Here is a 22,016-nt window from a genome sequence, read left to right on the forward strand (position 1 = left end):
AAGCTTTGGATACAAAGAAAAGCATGGAAATGTATAGATGAACAGTCTTACAGGTTTTGCAGAGCTATTGTGGTAGACAGACATAAAAAACTTAAATTTTAGTTTTTCTCTTGAAATGTATAATTTGATATATGATTTTTGCAACTCCTGGGTTTATAATAATAAGATACCATGTTTTAATACATGCTTAACAGACTCAAAAATATACATTTCTATATAATATTTTTAAAGAACAGATGTTTTTGAAAAATAAAAACTTAATAGAATATAGTGCAAGTAGAACAGATTCAGTAGCATTGATAAACTTTGTATATCCATACTTGGTGTTGGTTTTTTGGGTTTCCCTTGGAGAGAACTGTGTTTTTGGAATGTAATTACAAAGCACTTTGCAGGAAGATCCTAGTATTAGCCATGGAAAATTTCAGACATCTCTGGCTCTTTGAAGTAGTCTGTTTTCTGGTTGTGGGGGTTTTTATTGTTGTTTTTGGGATTTTGTGGTGGGGTTTTTTAATTATTATTTGGGTGGTTTTCTTGAATATGGTAGTTTGGTCTTGCTGGTCTCTTGAGGGGTGAGAGGTTATTAAGTAAATAGAATGCAAAGATTCTTTAAATTTTATTAAAATCACATTTATTTTTCCAGGGCAGGCATGTTCTGTGTTATTTTGGTCAATTGAATATGTAAATTCTGTTTATGTAAACTGAGAATGTCCTTCAGCTTCAGCATCAGAGAGATTATCCTTGTTTCCTGTAAGAGAAGTTTTAATAGCAGGATTTTAGCATGAAAACTCTCCATGGTTTTGAGAGGTAGGACTTCTGCCAATGAGAAAGAAAAACCTAACATGAAAGTAGAGCTGCTATTGGTTAAAATAAAAATTTTGAGCCTCAGATGTGACATTATTGTGTGTTTATTTTATGACAATTTCTTTCAAATATGATGTTATTAAAATGACAACAGAAATGCTCAGCACTAAATTGTTGTAATAGTGACTATGTGTTTTTTCTTCCTAGTGTCTAACCTAAACCTTCCTCCTTTCAGTTTAAAGCCATTGTATTGCCTCTTGACATATCACTGCACGCCTTTGAAAAAAGTACCTATCCAGCTTCCTGGCAGGCTCTCTCTTGCTGCAGGAAGGCTGCTCTAAGGTCTCCCCAGAGCCTTCTCGTCTCCAGGGTGAAGAGTCCCAGCTCTTTCAGCCTTACTTTGTATAGGAGAATTTTACCATCACTCCAGTCATTTTTATTGCCCCCTTCTGGACTTGCTGAAGCAAGTCCACATCCTTTTGCTATATTGGGATCCCCAGGACTTATGTCAGTAAAATCTCCTCTGAATCCTGTTATGACATCTGACCAGAGTTATTGCTGCCTTAGAGTGGCTGAGCATCTTACTGTTCTTCTAGTACATATATATACATACATATACATACATACATACATATATATATATACATATACATACATATACATACATATACATACATATACATACATATACATACATATACATACATACATACATACATACATATATATATATATATATATATATATATATATATATAAAACTTAGTATTCCGGAGGATGGAGTTTGTAAAAGTCCTCTGTAGGCACTCCCAGTAATGCCTAATAGACACATCTGAGCATGAGGTCTGAACGAAACAGTGCAAGTTCATTTCTTTAGCCATTGTTTTGAGCAAAAGAAAATTGCTTTGTGATGGTCCTTGCCCTTTGGTCGTTTTGTGGTTAGAGTATTTATCCAGGATCTAGGAGTTCCATGGATTCCATGTTATTCTTAAATTTCGATTTTGGCAAAACTTTCATACGAAAGGTAAATACTGGAGGGAGTGTTCTCTTTGCTTTTGCATGAACTTTGTCAGTGAGTGTCATATTTTCAGGGTATTGAAAATCTGGATCAGCAGAGAAGGTGACTCAGCGACAAAGAATTCACCTAGGACAGAGGCAAATATGTGCTTTTCGGAGGAGAAAGGAAAATGTGAAAATTACATGTAACTTCATGCAGGCCATTTAATTTATTGCACTGTTATTGCACTGCATTATTAAAGCAATTATTACAGTGCAACTTTCTGATCTTGTGAAGACTGCCTGTTTCCCCTGTCTAGATAGGAGAGTGAAAGAGATAACATTTCACAGGCAAGGGGGAAAGGCAAAGGGAGATTGCAGAGAATCCAGCATTTATTGGGTTGGAGTTCTACTTAGTCATCATTTCTTACTCTCCTCTGCTTCCCTCCAAATTGAAGTGCTTTCATTCAGTTGTTGTTGGTCCTTTACAAGCAGAACTAATGCTAATTTTTTATCTGCTCTGCTACCACTGAAATGCAAGTGGCAAGTTGTTTAAGATATGTGTAAATTCATTCACCATCTGCCTTTAGCTTTCTACTAAGTGTTTATTCAAAATAAGGATAATATTAAAAGTTTTAAATTATTTTGGAAGGGGGTTTTTTTGCATTACCTAGTCAAATATTAAAGATAATTCTTTTTTTCTTTAGTATGCATAGATGTCCCACCCCATCTCTCTGGATTGCTGCTGTGTGCATTTCTTTCTTCATTTTTTCCTTGCTTCTTCTCAGCTGTTGTTAGGTTTGTTGGGGGTTTTTTGGGGTTTTTTTTTTAAGTTGTTTTTTTTTTTGGTTGGTTGGTTGGTTTTGTGCTTTTTCTTTTTTGCTTGACTTCTCCCCTTGACCTGGAGCATCAGTAAGCACTTTAATGATAACTGACATACTTTGTGGTGAATTTAGACAAACAAAATAAGACCTTTCAGTTCAAGATGGTTCAGCTCAGTAGGTGGCTCCACTTGTACAGCAGTTCAGTACACAATAATATATAGACACTATTGGCACTGGCAGACTGTTCATCATCTGCACGACAGCGGGTCCTACTTTTGCTGGAAGCAAAACAGCTCTGATTTCCAAGGGTCTGATTTCCACGCAGTAAGACCTGCAACCTGGTTGGAATAATCCAGACCTTGTAATTCATGAAATTGTCAGTAATGGGGTGGACACAGCTCTTCTCTTGTAACTTCTTATTTTGTTTAAAGGATTTCAAGATAGTGTACACCTGAAGGCTGCTGGGGCAAAGCTAAGACACCTGTTAACTCAACTCAAGCTGGAATTCTTGTGAAAAGTTAAGCATTTTCTTCCTGGCTGTTGGGAAAAGATTCTGCTTTCAGTAAGTCTGGAAATAAGCCTGTTTCATACTACATCTGCTTTAGGCTTTTAGCAGTGTAGTGTTATTTACCAGTGATAAAAACCTGATTATTTTTATGTGCTGAGCAACTAGGATTTTTGAGAGGTTTTACAAGTTTCTTTGGGGAGAAGGGGATGGGGGGGCAGGGCGAGGAGGAGGGAGTGGTGGGCAGCTGTTTTTCTGTAGTTGGCTGAATTTCTTGCCTGCATTTCCCAAAAAAGAGTGCTTTATCTTACTCATTCACGGGACCCATATCTTTGAACATCCATTTTCTCCTTTTCTGTCTTCTACCTTTAAATTAACCACTGAGCTCTGCGAGCTCTTTTTTCATAGCAGGAGTATTTGTCTGTCATTCATAGTACATCTCAGATGGAAGTACTGGTGCTCAGTTAAGGGTCCTGTAGGCTGCAACCTTAATTGCTTGGAGGCACCATTTGAGGAAGCGGTGTGCCCTGAGGACACTATGTCCTTAGATGGATAGGAAAATTGAGTCCTTGGCATGATATGGTTTCTGTCCAAGGAATGTATTGAGGTCTTGCTTAAATAAGAACACCAAATACTCCATGTTTCTTACTGTGCCTCTAGCCTTAGTTATTCTATAGATACATAAAATCGGAGTCAGAAATCGGTATGTTGTGGCATCTCATAATATTGTCAAGTCAGTTTAAGAAATGTATTTACTGGCTTCAGCAAAAAATTTACTGGATAAAATTCTGCCATTGGCAGGAAAATAATGTCTAGTAAATGACTGATACTGAAAAGTCTCTGTTTTATTGTAATCAGACTTTCTGAACCTTGGTAGGCCTGAATTATAATGCAGAATCATACTCCATACTTAAAAAGCAATAGTTTATTTTAAAAGCTGGATCAAATAGTGTGAAGGGAGAAGACCTTCTGACAGTGTGGAGAAACGCAATCACTGTGAGTTAATTTAGCATTTCTAGTGAAGGGATATTCAGTATGGTGTCAGCATTTCTTCTTTAAAGAGCAAAAGATGCGAATAATATGTAGTTTTTTTTAATATCTTACAGGTTGTCAGAGATGGTGATTTGAAGAATCATACTTCCGATATGAACAAAGCAAAAGCATCATCTGAAAAAAGGTAAATTTAAAACTACAGTTACCTCTTAACATCAAGGTACTTGAGATTTGTGAAAAAACAATCTTTATCTTAGTAAGAATATCTTTATCTTCTTAGTAAGAGGATGTGCAAGTTGGTGTCCTGAAACACTGAGGGAGTCAGTATTGATTAACACAAAGTATCTTCACATTTAATAAATAATTCTTCAAATCTAAATTTTCAGTTAATGTTAGATGTTCAAATATATAATATGTGCTAAATTTAATTGAAAATTTAATTAATTTAATAGTTTTATGCACGTACTGGTAAAACAAAAAGTTTTTTTCTGCTGAAGGAATTAAAGAAGTTTACAATACTGTGAAAGAAGCCATGAATTTGTCATAAGATGTATGTCATCCTGCAACAATCTTGCAATTCAACACATAGCTAGGACGAACCAAAGTGGGTTGCAGAAGATGTCAGGTTGAAAAGCTTGTTTGTTATTTTCACGTGAACTTCTCTTAGCTAGCATTTGAGAAATGTGTGAGATTCTCTGGAAGGCTGTTAAGCATCAGGAAACTATTTAAAGGCTTTCAATCTTACTATTTTCTTAAGGTAGCACAGATTAAACCACCTTGTTAAATCAAACCATCTAATCAGATTAAAAAAAAAGTAAAGTCAGCAAAATTGGGAATTCTGGCTTCAGTCTTAGTTTTCTGAAGTACTAGTTATTTTATGTGTGAGGAGGTGAATTTTAATGAAGAGCATGCTCTACTGTGAATTATGTTTGCATGTTGGGATCTATTCAAAATTTGACTTTAAATTCTTGTATGTAAAATCATCCTTACTTTTGTTGACTTTGGATGAAGCAGGGCTGGAGTTTATATCAGGCTGGTTTTTCCTGGTTTTGTGAGGGGTAGATCAAAAGAAATGGTAAAAAAACTCTTATATTTTGTTCTTGAGGTAGACTAGCCCCTTAGGCATTATGATAAGCAAAGCAAGGTCTCTGTCAGCAATGAGTATTCTTGAAAATTCTAATGCATAAAATATACTATCACAAAGAATATTAGATGTTTGCAGGGTTGCTACTTAAGTGCCATTTATTCTTCTTTGCTTAGAGACAAAATGAAAGTTTCCGTCCCTGCAATTCAAAACAGTTGTTCCCTAAGTCGTGAATAAGTTATGGTGACTGTGTACAGATATAGCGATGAATAATCAGAAGTGTCAGCTCTCTAACCATTACTCGATAACTGTGGAAGTGGCTGAGGAGAAAAACCAAAGCCATAGTTTGAAATTGTTTGCATTGGAATAAAATCTAAATAACTCATGAGAAGCCTGCCTGTTTAAAAGGCTCATGGTAACGTGCCAGGATGCAGATCTGTTTACTGTGGGGGACTCCCTTATACATCTGTGTGCTGGCTGACTGCAAACAGCAGTTTCAGGGGAAGTGGGTATAACTGAGAAACCTATGACATCCCTCATTTGACTATTATATTGCAAGGTCAATAGCTAAAAACCATTCTAAGATAATTGAATTTTTATGAGCAGCTGTGGCTTAGAGTTATCTTTCTGATTGTGGGTAGACATGTAGAAAGCTACAATGATGTGTTTTAGCATTTGCGTAGTGAAAGTGGCATACAGTGAGTAATGGAGGATTGTGAATCTATCACTTCGTTATCAGAGTTAAAATGCTTAAATCTTTTGGGAGTGAAAGAAGTGTCCCTGTAATGAGGAATCTCTCTTTGAGAAGATGTTTTCTTGTTGAGGAAGTTCTCTTTCAAATGTGAACCCCTTGTAGAGGTAGTTCCCTTTCAAGTGTGGAGCCCTGAAGTCCTCAGTTCTTCACTTTCTGGGCCTGCTTCCTTATTATCCACTTGTGGCTTTCCTGACCAGTGAAAGAGGAAATCCGCAAAGCTTCCTGGTTAGCTGGAGTCATGTTCTAAGTTTTGGTAACACTTGACATAAGGACAGGGGTGCTTCCTTTGTACAGGCAAAGCAGTGGTGTGAGGGGCATTTTTAACTGTAGCATTTGAATGTGGGATGAAGAGTTTTTTGCCTGTGGAGACATGAACTGTACCAGATCAACTAAGCTTGGTAAACTTCACCTCAAGATGCTTAAAGAAAGCGTAAATCTGTCAGAGAATAATAATTATTGGTTGTCTTTGGACAGAGTAGAGCACTGACTGGATACAAGATCAGTGGTAGCTGATGACTATCGGAAGGAAATGGTGCACAATTTACTTCTGGATGTGCTCTCTCTCTTTCTCTCACCATTACAGCTAATGGTGGCAAATATTCTGGTTTTTTACTAATGATCTGCAAGAGAGGGAAATTGTTGAAATTATGGACAACTTGAAGCTTGAAAGATCTGCAAAACTACTGGAGGACCAAATTATTTCAAAATACTCTTGTAAAATGCAGAAAATGGTTAAGAATATTTGGAAATGGAAATATGTGCAAGATACTGTGCTTAGAGAGGTATGTCAATGCAAAAGATAAAGGACAGTTGCGTTTATAGTAAGAAGTGCCTGAAATGGCAATATTAAACTTCAGGGAGAAAGCCTTTCAAATAAAGGGATACAAAGAATGAAGTTACGTTTGGTTATTGAATCATTTTTGCAGGTCATCAGGGACTGGTTTGGCATATATGTGTCATGAAGAGCAGCTCTGGTGTTTATGCAGATCTGAAGAGAATAGTTTTTATGGTGCTATGAAGTTTCTTCTGGTGCTCTTTAGTCAGGTTTTTTAGGAATTAAAGATAATAGAGACTCTGTGTAACCCTCAGTGACAGAGAAGGCTTTAGAATAGATGGGGTGAAAAATGTCACTCCTAATAACAAGAAAGGTTCTTCCCCTTGTGGGAAAACCAGTCTCATATTGTTTCTGTGCCCCTCCAGCAGCAGTGACAAGCTCAGGTACTGAGCTCTGGAGAGCTGCATGTTGATGTGTCAGGTCAGTCTGAGTCATCCCATTCTTTCTGACAATGGCTTTTGACTGAGTAGAAACCATAGTTAGTCTTCTTCTAGTTTGATGGGTGATGATTCAAATTCATGTTGGATACTCCAGTCAGAATTCTTGAGACTGGTCTGCATTGCATTTGTACCAGTTTGACCCCAGGTTTCTCTTAGCAAAGTCTCCAATGTCTCATTCTACAAACCAGTTTACTCATGGTGCAGTAACATAACTGGTGCCTCCTAGGAGCGACCACCAATAAAGGAAGCCCTGGGCTTTTATGCCTTCACAGTCCAAGAACAGGAAAGCCTCAGCTCTTCCCCCCGAGTCTTTGGCTTCTGCTGTGTCTCTCTCTGGTCACCACAAAAGTCTGGCCACAGTCCTCAGGGTATTCATTTGAGGTTCTGCAATGTTGGTAGCTTGAGAGGAAGCATACCTTGGACAGGACAGAGTTCATTCTGACTGTTTCTTGTTGTGTATTGAAAATTCAGAATTCCATGGTGCCTCAACATTTTGGAGATCTATTTTCTAGATTTGGATGCTGAAGGGCTCATTGGTCAACACATACGTGTTTACATTACAAATAGGAGAGAGTCTCATTACAACCTGTGCTTTCATTTTGTCCTGAGGTCAGTGGGTGGTCGCAGCAATATTACCGACTCTGCTGCTATATATCTGTCTGGCTGCTGTAATTCCTGTCCTATGGTCTTTTTGATGTACTGTGCAGGCATTGAAAATTGTCAAATAGTTTTATAAACACTGTGTAGATTAGTGTAGAATATTGGTAAATAAGAGTATAATTCTTGTTTTAAGAAGAAAACTCAGCCATAACTAAGAGGAAATCAAGACTTTATTTGCAATTCACTGTTGGCTGGTGTTAATTTTTAGGGATGCTTTATTGTGTATGCTGAAGACATGAAATGCAGATAGCTGTATTTATGTTGGAAGACTTTATACAAGGTGAATAGCCTAAAGCCATTTTAAAGATATCTCTGCTGTAATAAGTTGTTATTGCTGTTGGTAGAAACTCTGTCCCCTGGAGGAGATTATAACTCTAACTCTTAGAACTTAAGTTGTTATACTGCCCAGTACTGAGAATTATTTACCCTACCTAAACCTTTTAAAGCTTTTATTAACTATGGAGGAATTGTGTTAGATGTAAGCTTCTTGTACATGGTAAATTGTTTCCTTGTGTCAGTGTTGCTTGAGTTTTCCAGGCTGCAGCAGTCAAAAACCTCATTTGCTCTGACATTTTAATGCCTATAAGTGAATTCTATCTTTGCAAAAATTTTTTCTTTAATTTGTTGTTGTTGTTGTTGTTATTATTATTATTATTAATTATAATTCCTGAGCATCAGCTTTGCTTTCTTGGATTTTTTTCATCTTTCAAACAACATTAATTTCATTGTGGGACCACTGGTGTACCACAATGGAAGTGATATGCGCACACACACACACAAGTTGAAGCAGCAGTTCTCTTACATGTCGGCTTGTATGTGGATTGGCTGGACTCTTACTTCTTTTGCTTGTGGAGCTGGTGAAGATAACATCCTGTATAATTTGGTCGGTTTGTATATTGGATCAATAGAGCTTGTGGATTTCATTACAATCTTGTGTCAATTTTGGAGCATTTCATGGTAGGTGGATAAATGGAGAAGCAGAGATAAGCAAAACAAAGCTTATGCAAATAATAATGGCTTTATACTATTCAGCAAGGTGTTAGATGATGAGAAAGGATTGGCATGATTATGCTTCACTTACACAAGAAAATTAATGTTTCAGCACCCAAGACAGATTTAATTTAGATTAAAAAATAATTACATTTTAATAATTAAAATTTTTAATAATTAAATTTTTAAAAAATCAAAGTCTATCAAACACCTGAGAAGGTGATAGGCTTACTTCACAATATAAAATGACTCCTATTTAAGAGCTATAATTAATATAACCATTTCTTGTTCTTACCACCTTGTAAGTATCATCTGTAATCTGAAATTGATTTTTGGCTATGCTTCTCATTTAGATGTCTGTGTGGAAAAGTGAGAGTGGTGGAAGCGGTTTCCTGTGCAGCTCTCACATCTGTTTGCCTTCATGGCAGTGTAACGTTTGCCTTCAACTAACTTTTTCCCATAATTTTAACATTTTAGTAGAGTTAACTGTAAATGTGAAACCTTTATGCAGATGCAAGATATAAATCAAGGAGTAATAATTCCTCACTGTTATAAACAAAACTGACTAACAATTCATAAAGCTAGTATCGTAGACTTTAATTTTATTGTAGATAGAGCAATGTGTGTGTAAAATTAATTATTGTTGATTATTGGAGGACTCTAATGTTATGAATGAAAAGCCAAGGTAGTTAATGCATGAAAGTCATAGTTTCCTGTAGTTAATTGCATGACTACAATTAAAATGTCAAACACCTGTTTAAAAATTACTGTCATGTAGGAATGTGAATCTCAAAACTATTCTGAATAATTTTTATGATTTAAAAGTATAGAACAAATGAAACAGTTTCAAATGAAACTGCTTAGAATCAACACTTGGAGCAATTCTTTCTTTCTGTTTATCTATATAAATGCCTGGACTGAAGTGGTGTCTTACCCTACAATACATTTTTGTTGGCAGGACTATTGGGTTTGCTGGTTTGGATAGCGGGGGGGGGGCCTGCAGGAGTGGTTTCTGTGGAAGGCGGCTGGAAGCTTCCTCCATGTCCAGAAGAGCCAGTCCCTGGTGGCTGCAATACAGTTGTGCCACTGGCCAAGGCTGGGCCAGTCAGAAATGGTGATAACACTGCTGTGATAGCAGATTTAAGATGGAAGGGAAAAAAATTATTATGCAGATGTAGTTGCAGCCAGAGAAGAGTAGGGTGAGAACACATGAGAGGAACAACTCTGCAGAAACCAAGGTCAGTGGAGAAGGAGGAGGTGCTCCAGGCACCAGAGCTGAGGTTCTGCTGCAGCCCCTGGTGCAAACCATGGCTGAGACAGCTGAGGCTCCCTGCAGCACATGAAGGTCCATGGGGATACAGAGAAGCACCTGCAGCTGGTGGAGGGGACCCACACCAGAGCAGGTGGATGCACAAAGGAGTCTGTGAACCCAAGGGAGGCCCCATGCTGGAGCAGCCTGTACTTAAGGACTGCATCCTGTAAAAGAGTGACCCACACTGCAGCAGGTTTGGGAGGACTGCTGCCCATGGGATGGACTCACATTGCAGCAGTTCACTGAGAGCTGCTGCTCGTGAGATGGGCCCATGTTGGAGAAGTTCATGGAGAACTGTCTTCTGTGGGAGGAACCCCAGGGAAACACCTCCCCTCCCGGAGCAGCAGGAGAAGCCGGGGGTGATGAACTGGCCATAACCCCCATTCCCTGTCTCCCTGCACTGCTGGGGTTGGAGATACAGCTGGAAGGAAGGAGGGCTGGCAGGAAGCTGTTTTTAAGGGGCTATTTTACTTCTCATTGTGCTGCTCTGATTTTGTCAGTAATAAATTCCCTTCATATCTCTGAGTTGAGCCTGTTTTGCCCCGATGGTATTTGGTGAGTGATCCCTCCCAGCCCTCATCACAGCCAATGAACCTTCATTAAATTTTCTCTCCTTTGTCCAGCTGCAGAGGGGAGTGAGTGAGTGAGTGGCTTTGCTGGGTGCCTGGCCTGTGGCCAGCATAAACCCACAACAGCAGGCCAAAATGCCCTTGTAGTCAAAATGGATCCAAAATTGGATGATAACTTTAGAAACCTTCCTAAGTTTTTTTTTCTTCAAAATTGTGTTCTTTTTCTTCAGCTGGTGTGTGCTAGTTTGCTCACTTCACGAATGACATTATTTTCTTCCTTTTCTGAAATGCCATCCTGTGAGACAAGCTGTCTTTCAGTCTGTTTGTAGCCAGGTTTTTCTTGAATGGCAGGTCTGATAGGGTATCCTGTCACTTAAATTATTAAATATAAGTCACTCTAGATAGCATAGATGAAGAAGATTTGCACCTATTGCTGCATTTGACTTGCTGCAACTGATTTCCCTGTTCACAGTTGCTTTTGGAGATGCTGTTACATACAATTAGTCTGTTACAATGCAGGCTTTGCAAAATCTGTAAATTTGCCAAAATTGAGAATTAAGATTGTTTTCCAATCCAGATAAAATATGAAAGTGACTTAGCCACACCCTTTACTCTAGCATCAAGTTTCTGTTTTCAGGAGCTTTTTTCTCTGATGTAGGTGGAAAAATCACATCTTTTTTTTAGTGTTTCTGCCAGTTCTCGGACTATATCCCTGCTGTCACAGCTGGAGAAGATAAATTCAGGCTCTGCGTTAGGAGAATCAGATAGTGCCAGATATGTTACCTCAAAGATCCTTCATCTGGTCCAGAGTCAAGGTAATTATCTAAGATGTGTGGTTTTAGTAGTTTCCCTTTTCACCCTTGCTTCTTGTATCTCCCTTGCTGGAATTAAATTTTGATTTAGTGAGTTTGATTATGCATCTGTGTCACTGATTATTGAAAACATCTGTTTGAGACCATGTTTAATGTATCTAGTATAGTATTGGTAGTGCTGAGTCCATTTTGTGTTGTCACATAGCTGTAATTTAAGTAATAATTTGCTTCATATGTATATATGTCTGTGTGTTATATATATGTAAAGAGTAGAAGTATCTGGAAGGCAGCTTTCTTCTTCACTTTTTTTTCTAGGCCATATTTTTCTTCACTTTTTTTTTCTAGGCCATGACAAGATTGTTGAACAATTGAAAACAAAAATTAGTTTTAAAATTTCTTAAGTCTTTTACATAGTTCTTACTATATACATATATGCATTTTTAATAAGTTTTATTATTTGCACTGTAAATTTTCTTGTCAATTTGTAGATGGTAGCTTATATTTTTTACTACAAGCCAATGTTGGTCTTTTTCTCTGACAGAAAAAACCAGGAAGGAGATGACTTCTAAGGGCTCCACTGGAATTGAAGTTATCCTGTCAACCCTAGAGGTAAAATCTTTTAATTTTTTTGGTATGGGTTCGTAGTTTTGCATTTTATCATCATGAAATGTATATATTTATTATTATATTTGTATTATGAAATATGTTGTTATCCTATAGAGTCTTCAAAACTTGTGTGGGTGTGTTATGAATAGCTGCTGTCTTTAAGTAACCTACTTGTGACTTTCTCTCCATTATATTTAGATATTTTAAGAAATTACTTGTCACATATCAGTTCTAATTGATGTACCATACTACAAAGTGTGTTTTAATTGGTTTTGTGGTTAATTTGGGCTGCATAGTGGGATGGTTGCTATTTGGGTACATCCAAAGTTCTATTTAATTTTGTGGTGGCAATTCCTCCTATCTTTAAGTATCCAAACCATTATTAGACTGCATGTTAAACACAGATTTTTTTTTTTTATTGCAGAATACAAGGGATCCTCAAACTATTCTAAATATATTGAATATTCTCATTGAGATAGTCTCAGTGGGTAAGTTTTCATTAAGGAGTAATATATGATTATATTTATGCTTGCTTTTTCAGATATCTTTTGTTTGTTTTCTCTAGTTACTTTTTATTGTTGTTGGGTTTTTCATAATGTGTCAATATTTTGGTTTTTGTTGTTGACTGCTGAAGCATATGCAGAATTAAAAGAATGTAAAGACTGAAGTTACCTTTCTAATAATCCTACACAATAGTTTGTTGCTGTAAGTCTAGCATGCTCTTGCAGAGTGCTGTCATATATAAAGAAAATACTGATGTTCTAAAGACTAACCTCATTATATCTGTATCTTAGATATTTAATTGTTCTTTGGCTTTAGATGTATCAGTTCAGTTTTAATTTCTAGGTGGCGGTCGAAGAGCAAGTGTCTTAGTCACCAAAGGAGGAACACAGATCTTGTTGCAGCTGCTTTTGACTGCCAGCAAAGACTCTCCACCAAATGAAGAATTAATGGTGCTTCTTCATACTCTTCTTGCAAAAATTGGTCCAAAAGGTGATATTATGGCTTAATAACTACAGTTTTATAATTGAAACGTAATAATTTTTTTCTGTTATTGTGTAAGCATCTACATACTCAGAACTGGTAAAGAAGAAAAAAATTAAAGTGAAGTAAATTAGAGGGGAGGAAAGAATGGTGGAAAGAGTTAAGTAGATAAGAGAGTAGATAAACATTGGTAGAAAGAGTTCAGTAATTTAACTTCGATTTTTTTAACAATTTCAAAATCAGTGTTATTGGTCTTGTATTTCTTTGATGCCAGACAAGAAGATTGGCATGAAAGCAAGAATAAATGGTGTCCTAAACATATCATTGAATTTAGTGAAGCATAATTTGCAGAACCACAGGCTAGTATTGCCATGTCTTCAACTATTAAGAGTTTATTCAACCAACTGTAAGTATTGCAGAAAATTATTTTCTTTCCTATGTGAATAAAGCTTTTTATCTAGATAAGGTTAAAATATCAACTCTGAGTGCTTGTTTAATGTTTGTTATTTAAACTGTTTTTTTCTGAGAATTTTCTCCTTTTATCCTGAAAATGCTTAAATTCTAGAAAGAAATATTTTTTTGATCAGTGCTATTTGGTGTGTGGAATTTTGAGCCATCTAATTTGCATAAATGCTGATATTTAAAGCTCTAAACCAGAAATGTTAACAGTTTGCTTGCAGAAGCACTTAGAGACAAATAATTACTCTCTTTATTATTCATTCTCATGTTTTTTATTTCTGATGTTATATTTATTTCTTTATTACCAATTTAAAACTTGATTAACACAGAAAATGTTTCAATTTAACCTAATTATTTCTTAATTTAACATTTTTCTTAATTTACTTCTTTTTGTTCAAGAGCTCCACTCTCCACTATTGGACTTCTTCCACAAACAGCCTAGTTGTTTGGGCAGGCAGTAAGAAATTGATGAAAATAGTGAGGTTCTTTCTGTTCCTCTACTGTCAGTTAGATGCTCTTAATTTTTTTCACTTGAGCTTGAAATGGTTGTTATTTATGTGCAAGAAATATAAAACATGGCCATGTTCCCCCCCCCACCCCCCAGAGAACTGATTTGATAATCTGTAAGATTATGTTTTCAGGTCATTCACATGAGCAGCAATAATTCATAAAGCCTTAATATTTTCAAGACATGGAAGCTTTTTTTCTGCTGAGACAATGAGGTGAAGCACTCCTAAAATGAAAAGTCTAATACAGATATTTACATTGCTTTTACATCTGAAAACTTGTTTCATCCTGAAAATGGGACTGAGTCTCTAATTTGACTTCTTGAATCAGTTCTGTTTTTCTGTATTTCTCACTCTTTATGATAAGAAAAGGTAGTAGTTTGTAATTTTGTGATGAGTAGTCGTTCTTCAAGTTTTGTGTACAGTTACTCTCAGAGTAAGTCCTAACTTGACTTAGAGTCTGGTCTGCTGCTGCTGCTGGTAATGATGATGAAATTACCACTTAGGTTCACAAACTAAATTCTACAGTGATAACAGTGTTTATTTTACTGAAGTAAATTCTTAGCTGCTCTCTTCCTAGTTTGTTAGGAGAGCATATTGCTAAACTCAGTCAGGAATGGAATTTGTGTCTGTGTCAGCAGTTTGTATTTTCAGTTGGCTGTTGTACTTCAAACATACTTTAAGCACATATTTCTCTAACACGATTCTTAGCATAATTTCTTTTCATTTGCTCCCGTTCACATAGATTACTTATATATTTTTTTTTTTTCTGAGAACGTGTATTCAGAACATGTAGTTCAGGAAAGCTATACCAATTGGCATTTTAAAATTTTGTAGCAGACTCTTGGATTTCAAATCCTGATGAATATACCTGTTTGTGCAAAAACTGAAGGGTCATAGTTATCTTCTATGACAGCAAGTCATAGAACCTGAAATTTTAGAATACCTGTTGTTTCAGTAGACTGTGAATTTCTATAAAGAAAATTGTTTTTGTATTGTATCTTAGTAACAAAAAAAGCAGAAGCTTGTATTGGAAGTAGTATGTGGTTTTATTTGTAAAGTAATGATTAAGTTTTCTTCTTTTCCAAATTTTATCAGGATTGGGTCGTCATGCTAATTATGTGTAGAATAGTGTCTGCTTGTCACTGTATGTCTTAAAGGATTAAAATGTCTAGTATTTTTTGTACTTCAAAATTAACTTGTTTGAATTTTAATTTTGAGTATATGGATCTTTTTCTTTTGCCTTTATTACTACATTATGTAAAAATGGATTGCTTTTAACTTCCAGCTGTAAATGCAGTATCTCTGGGAAAGAATGGAGTAGTAGAACTGATGTTTAAGATTATTGGCCCTTTTAGTAAAAGGAACACTAGCCTCATGAAGTAAGTAAGATTTCTTTAATATACTATATGGTAAAACCCTGTACGTTTTTTCAAAACTTACTTGTAAAAGGAAAAATAATGTTGGAGAAATCAAATGCAATTAATATTTGAAGATTAAAGTGAAGGGTGATGGGAAGGAGTATCACATATATGAGAAATTTAAATTTTTCCCAGTAGAGTAACACAAAATACTTGAATGTCTAATTGCAGTACTGGTAAAATAATACACCTTATTTTTTATCTGTAATATTCCTGCATGGAAACTGTACAGTAGTTAATCTCAAATCATAACAAGTAGATCAAGACAATCCCATCATTTTTTAGTTTGTTTCTACAGCACCAAGGTGACAGAGTTCGAGAGCATTTAGACAATGCTTAGAGGCACAGGATGTGACTCTTGGGAGTGGTGCTGTGCAGGGCCAGGAGTTGGACTTGATGATCCTTGTGTGCCTCTTCCAGTTCAGCTTATTCTATCATCTGCTTTGTGCTTTTAGTGTGACACTATCCCTTTTGTTTGATAATAGAATTTTTTTCCATTTTTCTGCAAAGCAAATAGACATCCGGAGCAAGAACATAAGACATAGAATAGGAAGCCCCAACAATTACTGTCTTGTGGGCTATTATGTTAAAAAAATAAAAATTCACTGTGTCGGTGAAAGCAGTGGCTTTAGATTCCCACTCTGGTGGTGGTTGTAGATTTTGGGCTTTTTTGTTTGGTTGGGTTTTTTTGATTTGGATTGGGTTTTTTGGGTGAATGTAGGGTTAAAATGTAGCCAAGTGGATGTAGCTGAAGATAATCCTTTCTTTATATACTCCTCCTTTTTGAAGTACGTACCAGTGGAAAACTGTATTTTTCATCTGATTAGCAAGGTATTAATCTCATATTGTGCATATTCTAGCTTTGTTACAAAACCAAATAGCGTTATGTGATCAAAGTCTGGTGTTTGTGATCACAGGAGTAGGGGTCAAAAAACATGTCCCGTTCCTTTAAGGCTCAGCTAAAATTCCAAATATTAATTCCTATTTTTTGATGTGACTAATCATGATATCCCTCTTTATGGTATAAGATCAGTTACATCAAGTCTATCTTAACAAAGAAGTGAAAAATAAGTATATATGTTTTGTAGTTCCATAGCTGAATTGAGGGAAGATCTTTGGGGTACAAGAAAAATCTCATGCTGACCATCTTGTGTTGTAGTACAGATGGATGGGCATTGTTTCTCAGTATATTCACATGCTGTCTGCTGGTATTGACCTACAGTTTTCTAAAATAATGTCCAATGCTTTGTGGAAGTACTTGTTCTGCTGCTAACAAAGACATGAATTTCAGAATATCACAACCAGTGAGTGTTGGTCATAAACATTACATTGTCACAGCATTTCTGCAAAAGCTGGAAGTTTGTATAGATGTTGCATTGATATTTTTAAGTTTTGTCATCAGACTTCAAATACATGATCTTGTAGTAATATAGAAGTGAAGTCTGTGTTACAGTGCAACCAGAAAAACATGAAGTTAGACTCTTTATAAGTCTGTAAGCAGTAAATATTTTGTATAGTTTTACAGTGTTGTAGATTAAGCTTACCAGTTGGTTGCTGTTTTGACTTTTCTTGTTATGTTGACAGGGTTGCTTTAGACACACTTGCTGCATTGCTAAAATCAAGTAAGTGTTTGACTACAAGAAAATGTCTACTTGAGCTATAATGGGTGTGTGTGTATATATAGACAGAGTAAAACTAAGCATTAAGTTCATAGCCAAAACAAAAATAAGGCTAGGAAACCTATAAATAAGTTTCATCTGTGGTTTCTGATGCTTTATTTATTTTGTATATACATGAGTGTTTAATACTTGGTTAGTGTTTTGTCAGTTTTGCAGCAGAAAGGCTGCACTGCTTCTGCAGAGCTGATCTAGGTCCAAAGTGGACAAATATATTTTTACATTCACTCACCTCAGCCATTCAGTAATAGATGTCTATAGCTTAACTCCCATGCCTCTTTTTTACACATACATCTGCAAATATCTGTTGGATGCATAGGGAAAATACAGGTATTCTTCACTACCTTCCTGAATAATTAGGACTTGGGTCCCAATGACGAATCTGTCAGTGATACTCATGAAGTGGAATTAAAGGTAACAAAACCCATGGCGTGTTTCCAGACATGGACTGTCTCAGCCAGCAGCAATTGATCCCCACAATGTCATCTTTGCATATTTTGGACCAGCATTGTAACTAGCAAGGAATTAAAAACTCATTTTCTCCAAATAGTTGTGTTAAAGTGATGGCATTCACAGTAGTTTTAGTGGAGTTGAATAAGAATTGAGATGTGATGAGATTTGCAGAAAACCATTTCACACAAATGGTGAGAAATTTCTGTACCGACTATCACAGGGTGCTGAGTTTATTCAGTTTATTCAGTGTGATACCTTGGTCTTACAGGTTTATGTATTTACGAATTTTGCAATTTCTCCTTGGGAAGTTTAGGGAGAGAAATATTTCCAAATTGTTGTCAGTATTCCATTCTGTAAATTGGCATTTAAACTTTAATATTGGGGAGGAAAATAATGTGTTCAAAAGGTGTGTTTTTAAAACAGGAGGTCTTATTCATTTATTTAGGGATATCTTCTCCTTAGTGGTTTTAACTTGTAACTTCATATACTTTATATAATTAAATATTTTCATAACAACATTAGTCTGCTCTATATTGGAATACTCTACATATTCCAGCTGTCATATTGATTACCCAGTATTTGGGGTAGAAGTATTTTTAGCTTATGGAAGTTGAGTGATAGTTGTGAAACTATATGGATTGCAAGTGAAAAAAAGTTTGTTTCAAATCTTGTATTTGGACAGTGTGTGTAGATAGTGATAGATATGCTTTGTAGAAATATGTTTGGTATTTAATTTACTGGGGGACAGCATCTTACAATTGCCTTTTAAGTGTAATGCATGCTGTTCTAGTGAACTATGAAAATTATGTGAAATGTTCCAAGAATGATGTTTAGGCTACTGGTCTTAGTTTTCCAGTCATTTCTGTTTAGGTGGATGTAAAACTCTCCTAAGTGTGGCTAAAATACTATTCAAACTGAAACAACTCAGTTACTTGGATAAAAATAGTAATTTAAACATTGAAAGTAAAATTTGAAAGTAATATCGAAGTCACTGGGCAATTTTAATTTTCTTTCCTAACTTTTTTTGCAAAGAAACTAATGCCAGGAGAGCAGTAGACAGAGGATATGTGCAGGTGCTTATAACGATTTATGTTGATTGGCACCGTCACGATAGTCGGCACAGATACATGCTGATACGTAAAGGAGTGTTACAGTGCATTAAAAGTGTTACGAACATCAAACTGGGAAGAAAAGCATTTATTGATGCCAATGGGATGAAAATTCTTTACAACACTTCACAGGTAAGTTTATCCTGATAGGTTTTTTTTAAGTTGTTGGTTTTGCCTTTTTGGCTATGACCTCAAGTTTGTCATATCTCTTATGAGATTGAAGGTCATTCCTGATTATGGGAATAAGGGTTATATTCTGTACCCCACTGAGACATTGAAAGAGTATAGAATTAAATTTGTATTTGCTATTATTTTGCTGTGGCTATCTCTGGGAGGGGTGGTTGAACTTAGTTTTCAAAAAGCGGGAGTGAAAATACCTTTCTGTGGTGAAGTTTGGATTTTTAAAGAAGGTGAATTTGAGTTGGCAGAAGTTTTTCTGTCCTTTGAAGAAGACATGAACCAAATTTTTTGTAAATAGTATATAAATGCAGTTTGACTTTCAATTTGAGAAATACTTTTCTTTATTTTGCTGTTAACAGGAGTGCCTTGCAGTAAGAACTCTTGATCCTCTTGTCAATACATCCAGCCTAATAATGAGAAAATGTTTTCCCAAAAATCGTCTTCCTTTACCAACTATTAAAAGTGCTTTCCATTTTCAACTCCCAGTTATCCCAGCCAGTGGTCCTGTGGCTCAGCTGTACAATTTGCCTCCTGATGGTATGGTGATTTTTGCAGTACTTTGTCTTTGAGTGTGTCTAATTTTGCTTTATGGAAAGTGAAATCAATTACACTTATTTGTGTTCTCTGCTAAAAGGACTCTGAGACACTTCTCAACAAGAAAAGGGTCTGTGACTGTTGGTGTGGAGCACCAATTTCTAATGTTAAGTTTAAAGTGATAGAAATTTTGTCCAGACACATGTGGTTATGAAATAAATAAACAAGGACTGAAAGGTGATGTTCACCAAACTCTGAAGAGCAAAGAACAGGCTGTATTCAAACTTAAATCGTCTCTCCTTTCAACTCATGCAGTGTATACATTCTCCTATGTGGAATGTGTTGTAGTGTACATCCTGTCTTACAGGAGCTTGTATCCCTTCCTTTCTTTTTGTTACTTTGATAAGTTAGGATGTGATGAATTTAGATTAATGTTTGCCTTTTGAAGCACTGGCTTTTATATGTTATTGGGGTTATTCCTTCATTTGCATGATGAGAAAGTAGAGCTGCTTTTTTGGACTGTTGCAGCCTCTTAGAAAACACTGTACTGCAAAGCATTTATATGGTTCTTTGTAGAAAATCGATTCATCCCATTGTGAACACCTTTCATTATTTTCAGGTAATTAGTACACATTCCAAAAAGGTGTAGTATCTGACCTGGTAAGCAACTAATGAAGTTGCTCTCAGAAAGTTAATCTGAAATGAAGGGTCAGAGTAAACTTATTAATATCTTTTATTCATGGTATCTCCTGAAACAAAATGTGATTGGAGTCTGAAAGTAAGCTATCCTGTTGGGGCTCATGTGGGTCAGATTCCAGTAGTTCAAAGATTGTTTATGTTTTGTCTTCAAAGTAGGAAATAGATTTAGAAGTGTATTTCAAAACCCACAGAAATTAAATCTCTGCTTGATACAGTAAATTGGTACTGTATAATACCTGTTTAGAAATGTCCTAGTTTACTAAAGTGAAGTAATGATATGACTTTTTAATAGGTTTGTTACCTGTTACAAAAAGAAGTGAAAAACCTAAAGGAAATAGCATACATAGTGCTTTAAAAGGAAGAAGTTCTATATTAAAAGGCATGGGGAATGTTGGGGGATGGGTAGAGGTCTGGGTTTATTAAAAGTATAATCTTATATAGTCAATATTGTAAAAGCAGTACACGTAGTCATTTTGAGTACACTAAAAATCAGCATAATTTGTAAACCTCTGAATGAGCCTTTTAAGGACAATCAGCAAATTTTCTGTGTGGAAAGCACTATGTGAAAACTTAACTCCCCAGCACTAGTTTACTAGTTGGTTTTCACATTTTTTTCAAGGAGTACATGAAAAAGAAAATAAACCTGGAACATCAAAAATCTTCTTTGAGCATGTATAATTGGATTAAATGTATAATCTGTCTTACAAAACCTTTTTGTGTTGTAGTGGATGATGTAGTAGATGAAAGTGATGATAACGATGATGCTGAAACAGAATCAGAACTTGAAACTGAAATTGATGATGACAAGGACCAGCATTTTGAGGTTGGTAGAGACAAAATTAATAGGCAAAAGTCAGGTATAGCAATTTTTTAAGTTTCTTGAATATGATGAATAAGTGCATTTTAAGTGTTAGAAGCAGTTTTTCTGAAATTAAAAAAGCTTCAGAAACTTAAAGAAGGTGGGTGCTGCTTGAACATATCAATCATTCTTGTTCAGATTGCTTCAAGATTTTTGTCAAAATTTGTTTGCTTCACACTTGATGTGTCTGGAGTGCAGTGGAACAGAACCACAGACTCTTTTAGCAGTGTTCTCTTCCCAACTTATACTTCTCTCAGCCTGCTTTTCTCACATAAGCTGGTCCATATGTAGGAGCTGCTCAAACCTTTTCCAGCATTCTGGGCTGGGGTTGACTAGATCAGTGTTTCAGCAAGGTAGCTGAAGTTCAGCCAGCTGTAGAGGTAGACATCATACCACTAACTGTTGTACCACTTAGGGGAGATATTCTCCTGTTCTCTAGCTGCCAGCTGGGACATGGATGAGTATTTAGTCAGAACTGCCTTATTTTGTATTTTTATGTTATGTGTATTTAGGAGTTAATAGAATTGTCTGTCCATGAACTGGAAAAACATATTCAAGGATCTCATGAGCCCTGATGGAGGGAGTATCTTCCATAGAAGAAGTATTGCTTAGTCACTGCAATCAGATGAAGTCTTCACATTCCAAGTTCTGTGCTGGGAATATGCATGGATTTCATGTAAAATCTGATATCTGTGTATAATAAGTTTGGATGAAAGCAAGAAAATTGAGATATTTGTAATACTGCTGTTGAAATGGAGGCTTAGGCATACTAAGCCTCCATATTTGTAATACTGCTGTTGAAATGGAGGCTTAGGCATAGGATAATACTGAGTAGTCTAAATCTTCATGGTGAAGGCTGCAGTTCAGCTACTTTTGAAATAGTGGTATTTTATCTTTTAAAGCATGGCTGTATCAGGAGTAAAGGTGAATGTTTCAAATTGATGTTGTAGAACAT

At 36.0% G+C, this 22,016-nt stretch overlaps 1 protein-coding gene across 12 annotated transcripts in view; it reads left to right on the forward strand.

The window, feature by feature from the left end:
- The window catches only part of AGTPBP1 (ATP/GTP binding carboxypeptidase 1), a 71,515-nt gene that overhangs the window by 11,170 nt on the left and 38,329 nt on the right, over positions 1–22,016 (forward strand). For 10 of the 12 annotated variants that reach the window (XR_009490257.1, XM_059873123.1, XM_059873120.1 and 7 more), the window contains exons 2-13: positions 3,053–3,183; positions 4,233–4,303; positions 11,448–11,578; positions 12,117–12,184; positions 12,606–12,669; positions 13,028–13,174; positions 13,440–13,571; positions 15,419–15,512; positions 17,136–17,173; positions 18,713–18,921; positions 19,329–19,506; positions 20,928–21,025. Coding sequence is in view for 11 of the 12 variants with exons in the window: in XM_059873123.1 (XP_059729106.1) it covers positions 4,272–4,303; positions 11,448–11,578; positions 12,117–12,184; positions 12,606–12,669; positions 13,028–13,174; positions 13,440–13,571; positions 15,419–15,512; positions 17,136–17,173; positions 18,713–18,921; positions 19,329–19,506; positions 20,928–21,025 (1,191 nt within the window). In the remaining variant the exon portion in view is untranslated. Of the gene's footprint in view, positions 1–3,052; positions 3,184–4,212; positions 4,304–11,447; positions 11,579–12,116; positions 12,185–12,605; positions 12,670–13,027; positions 13,175–13,439; positions 13,572–15,418; positions 15,513–17,135; positions 17,174–18,712; positions 18,922–19,328; positions 19,507–20,927; positions 21,026–22,016 lie in introns of those variants that run through there. The other 2 variants (XM_059873124.1, XM_059873130.1) reach the window with 2 other exon arrangements.

This window comes from Haemorhous mexicanus, chromosome Z, assembly GCF_027477595.1.
Source record: "Haemorhous mexicanus isolate bHaeMex1 chromosome Z, bHaeMex1.pri, whole genome shotgun sequence".
NCBI lineage: Eukaryota > Metazoa > Chordata > Aves > Passeriformes > Fringillidae > Haemorhous > Haemorhous mexicanus.